Source organism: Cinclus cinclus, chromosome Z (assembly GCF_963662255.1).
Source record: "Cinclus cinclus chromosome Z, bCinCin1.1, whole genome shotgun sequence".
Classification (NCBI taxonomy): domain Eukaryota; kingdom Metazoa; phylum Chordata; class Aves; order Passeriformes; family Cinclidae; genus Cinclus; species Cinclus cinclus.
In genome coordinates, this window is record NC_085084.1 from 43,844,240 (window position 1) to 43,849,230 (window position 4,991).

Genomic DNA, 4,991 nt, shown 5'->3' on the forward strand with positions numbered 1-4,991 from the left:
CGGCCCCGCTCCCCTTCCGGCGCAGGGCGCGCCGCGATGACGCCACCGCCCCGCCCAGCCAGGGCCGTGTGCGCGCGGCCGCGGCCGGTCCCGGCGGGCCCGGAACGCGAGGGAAGCGGCGCAGGCAGTGCCCGGGGCTCGGTCCCGGCCTTGGGCGAGCCCCCCGGCCGATACGTGCGGCCGATCCTGTCCCACAGGGGAAGAGACGACACGGCATAAAGGCAGGCATGCGCCAGTAACAGCCACCCAGGCCTGCGGGGGTGAAGGTCGGGGAAAACGCATGACTGAAGCGGAGCTCACCAAGACTCTTGGTGCAGGTGCTTGCTTCAGACTTGGACAGTCCTGCTTTAATCAGGCCTGGTACAGACCAGCACCTGAGACAGACCGCTCTGGCAGCTTTTGGAGGAAAGACTACAGCAGTTCTTTTCCTCACCAAACTCTCCAGGTTACTTACCTCGTCTGTCTCCATGAGACCACACATTACAGAGGCAGAGCACGTACTTCCACCCTGCTTTTGTTGGCCTTCCAAACTGTATATAACTGTAATGCAATTTGCCTTTGAAATGAACCCATTACTCTTCAAGTTACTCAATATACAGAAACACTTTCAAACGATTTTTGTTGTTTTAAGTAGGTACTCTTAAAATGTTAGACAATGAATATTTGTTTTGTCCAGTAAATTACAAATCCAGGCACTTAGGTTTCATTGAGTATCAAAAACAGTTTATTTCGTAAGCCTTCTTACTACTAAACAGTTGAACTACTGGATTTGAACATACTATACTGCAGCAGGAATCATGAGTGCAAAAGTTACAGAACATTAACAAGCCATAAGCTAATCAGAACATGCAATGCAAACATCAACACAAGTCAGAGAGGCACATTAAAAGATAGTCATCACTCTTTGAACATCATAGCAGCCTGCTTGGAATTGCATTTGACTGAGCTTTGTTGCTGTGAATAATACAGCTCATGCACAGGTTTGGATGTATGTTTTTGTAAATTTAAAGTATTCACTGAATACTACCAACATATATACACTCATATACATAGTTCCAGAAGATTCAAGAGGCAGTGGCTTATTTCTGCTCATCCTTTGGAAGAGGTCTTCTGAAGAGCAGAATATGTGGTTCTGCAGAAAGAAAATTAAACAAAGTGTCAGTTTGTCCAAATCTTGATTAAAAGGATTTCTTTAATCTTGAACAGTAGTTGAGGCCTAGTTTCAAATAAATAAATAGAAAGCCTAAGTATGGCTCCATGTGTAGTGTAGTATTAACAGACCAAGTTTGCAGTACTATTACAATAGTCAAGTTTTTATTATTATACCCAATGCTGACAGTATCACAAACTTAAGATCCTTACAGGAGGGAAGTATTGGGAAAATACAGAGTATTTTGTAATGTTGCTGTACATTAGGCTAATTTGATAAATACTGTTATTGTAACTTAGACTAACAAACTGCTGATACTGTCTATTAGGCACACATCAAGCACCATTAGGCACACATCAAGCACCATTAGGCACACATCAAGCACCATTAGGCACACATCAAGCACCATTAGGCACACATCAAGCACCAACAAAATCCACTTTGATTAATACAGCCAGCTTATATAATTATCAAATCTTAATTCTAAATGCCTCCAGGAAAGTCTAAAATACCAAAGCTACCCAAGTAAGGGAAACACTGGAAGGCTATACTAATTTCTTCACCTGATTCTTCAAAAACTTGGAACTTCATGCTGCTGCACTTCCATCAATCATCTGTTTATTTTTAGTCAGGCTTGTCAATGGTTAAGTTACCTGAAATGGCTGCTGCCACAATACCAACATCATAGTAAGAGTTTTAGGGCTTCACACCCTATAAACTGAAATACTGATTTTTCAGGAGGCTCTACAGCTAGAGTTGAAACTATCCTCCAGACTTTTCAGAAGATTAATACAGGACCTTGTCTACATGAGCATCTATTAAGTTATTGTACAAAAAGAAGGTGTGCCAGCCTTATGATTTAAAGATATGCTACTACATTAACTTTGAATCAGTCACTGCATACTCATGTTATTTAAGAGCTCACAAAAAGCCTGTTTCTATGAGCAGAGGCAAGAACACTTTCCAGTCTGGTGTTTTTTGTCTACAGATAAACCATACACATCTAGGACAAGACTCGCATTTTACACATGTGGAAGCAGGATATGAAGGCTGAAAATAAAGAGTACGTTGCTTTTGTTGGCAAAGGACTAAAGCAGCAAGGAGAGAGTAACATTCAGTAGTGAATTCCAAATGGATTTCACAGTAGGAATTACACATCACATATTTGATCTGAGCACCAGGCAGCTGATATTTGACTTTTTGGTTTGTTTAAATCCTGTTCAGATATGCTCACCTGGCTCATGGATCATATAGTGAACCCAGCCAAGACTCTGCTGAACACCAAGTCGTCTCCACTCTTCTTCAGACATCAGATGAGATTTTGGCACTTGTTTTGAAAGTTCTCGTGGCAGCATCACATGTCTGTAGAGATTTAATTATTAAACACACACACAAAATACTAGACACTAGAAAGTTGTAACAGATCTGCACTGAAAGACAGTAAACAGGTTATGAATACTCACTTTCCCTAAAAAGAAAACAAAGAGTGCTGACTCTTGGCATAAATTCCATTATGAAACCTATCCCAGAATCCAGTTTAAAACAATTTATGACTATTAAACGTTATATCTGTAAAGCAACTGCATACTGGGACCCAAAAGGTCTTCTAGAAGAGATTTAGACCGCTTCAGACTGTACGCTCAGAGAAGCATGCGCTCCTGGCAACAGGCTGCTGTATCAGTTACTTGAGAAGTAGGAACTTTGGACTTGTGAAGTATTTGTAATATCGCTTCCAAGTAAGCCTAGACGAGTCAAACTTCAACAGCCCCGCTGCCCAATCCCAGGCCTGGCACAATCCCGTCCCTGGAGTTAGCACAGAGGTGATAACCGCCTCTCGGCCATCAGCCGGCGGCTAGGCCTTACGTTGGCCGCTCACCGAGCAATCCGAGCCAACCGATTACAGCATTGGTTCACTCATCCCCTTCGTTCCGCCAGTCCAAAGCCACGCAGAAACCCCCCCATGAGAAGGCTAGGCACAGCCTTTCCTCACTGGCCTTGCGCCTTCTCTGTCTCCATTTCCCCGGCGGAGCCTCCTGATTTCCTGAGAGCAGCCCGCATAACTCGGCCGAGGCGCCTGGCCGAGCCGCCCTCCTACGGAACGGTTATTCCTAATCCCTCCATCTGGCCCCTCCGCACTCTCCTACAGATTCTTACCGGTACTCGTACTGCTCGTCGGAGTACTTATCGGAATAGTAGATTTGTTTGTGAGCCATGGCGGGCGGCGGCACAGGCTGGGAGCGGCGGCACAGGCTGGGAGCGGCGGCACAGGCTGGGAGCGGCGACCTCTGGTTCCCCCCTCTTGGACACCTCGCGCACTAACTGCCCTCTTCCGCGCCCCACACCGTTTGAATCCAGCGGCTCGGCTCCCATTGGCTCTCGCCGGGGCTGGCCAATCGCGTGCCGCTTCGCCGCGCCCCACCCGAGCCCGCTGCCGCGTGACTCGCGCGCTGGCCGCTCCCAACCAATCCCCGGCAGCCGTGGGGACGGACGTGGGTTACGTAACGAGCGGTGGCGGTCAGGCGGAGCGGCCGCGCCGGCAGGATGCGAGGAGGCGGGGCTAGTGGGGGAAGAGGCGCGCGCACGTCTGATTGGGCAGCGGCGGCCGGGGCGAGCGCGCGCCCTTCCAGAGTACGGCGGCACGGCCGGGCCCGGCCGCACATGCGCAGCTCGGAGCGGCCCTGACTGCCGGTGCTTTGAACTCGACTCGGCCCGGCCCGGCCTGAATTGTCAGGGCCCGGATCGGCTCGGCTCGGTCCTGGACGTCTGGCGGGTCTGCTGCTTTCAAAGCGTCGTGTTCGCTTAAAAATGGTGTTGTCCCTGGCTGCAGGTAGTTGCTGTAAACCCGTGGTATTCTCGGGTGCAGATCAGCGTGCAATTTCTGCCCTGTGGGGTGCGATAAGCACGGTGGGAACGTGGCCCGAAAGAGTAATCTCACGGTTGCTTTCACAGGGTCACGGAGCCATAGAATTCAGGAAGGGGCCTGAAACATGTAGTTCCAGCCACCTACCATGGATGGGGACACACGGATCAGGTTGCTCAGCCCCATCCAACCTGGCCTTGAACACACTCCGAGATGCGTCATCCAGGCCTCCCCGGGCAACCAATTCAGTGCTTCGCACCCTTGCAATAAAGACTTCATAAATGTCAAACCTGAATTTTCCCTCATGCTCCATTCCCTCTGCCTGTAGTGTGCTCTTCTCTCCTTGCTGGGCCTCTGTAGAGTCTTCTTTCATTTCTACTTCCTTGGCGCTGCCAGAAATGCGGGTGCTGCCCGTGGTTATGTAATGCATCTGTCTACAAACAGTTCTGATGGAGGAATAAAACTACTAAAGCCATGTGATGCATGACTGCTGATACACATGTGTGGGTAATAGGTATGATTTATTTAGCAGCATTGTTTCTACTGGCACTGCATCTTGTATTAAACAATAAAGTCTAAACTAGTCTCACACCATGTGTAATCTAGCGGTAATATTTTTCTCTTAATTTGAGTGCATATTAGAGCTTGTTGAGCACAAGTCATTTACAGACAAAATGAAGTCAGTGTTTTTGACCTGGTGTAGCTAAATGTGTGAAATTCACATAACAAAAGAATATATATTCCAGTATAATTCTAAAAGTAGAAACCACCTGTGAGTTTTTAAAATTTTTGGTTGGGTTATTCAAGATAGAGAGGTTTGGACTTCTTAGTTATTCAAGATAGAGAGGTTTGGAGTTCTTAGAAATTATTTTTAAATTCTTGAGGCAGAATGTGCACAATGATTTCTGTTAGGAATGTCATTGTGCAATAATGAGGAAAAAAAGATTAAACCATGGGTTTTAATGGGGTTCTCTTGGATGA

At 47.3% G+C, this 4,991-nt stretch overlaps 1 protein-coding gene and 1 long non-coding RNA gene across 2 annotated transcripts; one reads left to right on the forward strand and one right to left on the reverse strand.

Moving 5' to 3' along the window:
- Positions 1 to 769: 769 nt before the first annotated feature.
- Positions 770 to 3,470, reverse strand: CKS2 (CDC28 protein kinase regulatory subunit 2). The gene is made up of 3 exons (XM_062513504.1): positions 3,305 to 3,470; positions 2,385 to 2,512; positions 770 to 1,132 (listed from the first exon to the last, which is right to left on the reverse strand). The coding sequence occupies exons 1-3, from the start codon at positions 3,361 to 3,363 to the stop codon at positions 1,080 to 1,082; spliced, it is 240 nt and encodes a 79-aa protein (XP_062369488.1). The 5' UTR covers positions 3,364 to 3,470; the 3' UTR covers positions 770 to 1,079.
- A 363-nt stretch (positions 3,471 to 3,833) lies between these two features.
- Positions 3,834 to 4,604, forward strand: LOC134056847 (uncharacterized). The gene is made up of 2 exons (XR_009934173.1): positions 3,834 to 3,977; positions 4,100 to 4,604. It is a non-coding gene; the product is annotated as an uncharacterized LOC134056847 (long non-coding RNA).
- The last annotated feature ends 387 nt before the right edge of the window (positions 4,605 to 4,991 follow it).

Excerpts from the sequence above, each read along its gene's own strand:
- CKS2 (XM_062513504.1), bottom strand. The coding sequence starts at position 3,363 with ATGGCTCACAAACAAATCTACTATTCCGATAAGTACTCCGACGAGCAG. Across the intron at positions 2,513-3,304 it reads GACGAGCAGTACGAGTACCG|ACATGTGATGCTGCCACGAG; the intron begins GTAAGAATCTGT and ends AAATCTCTACAG. Across the intron at positions 1,133-2,384 it reads CTATATGATCCATGAGCCAG|AACCACATATTCTGCTCTTC; the intron begins GTGAGCATATCT and ends TTCTTTCTGCAG.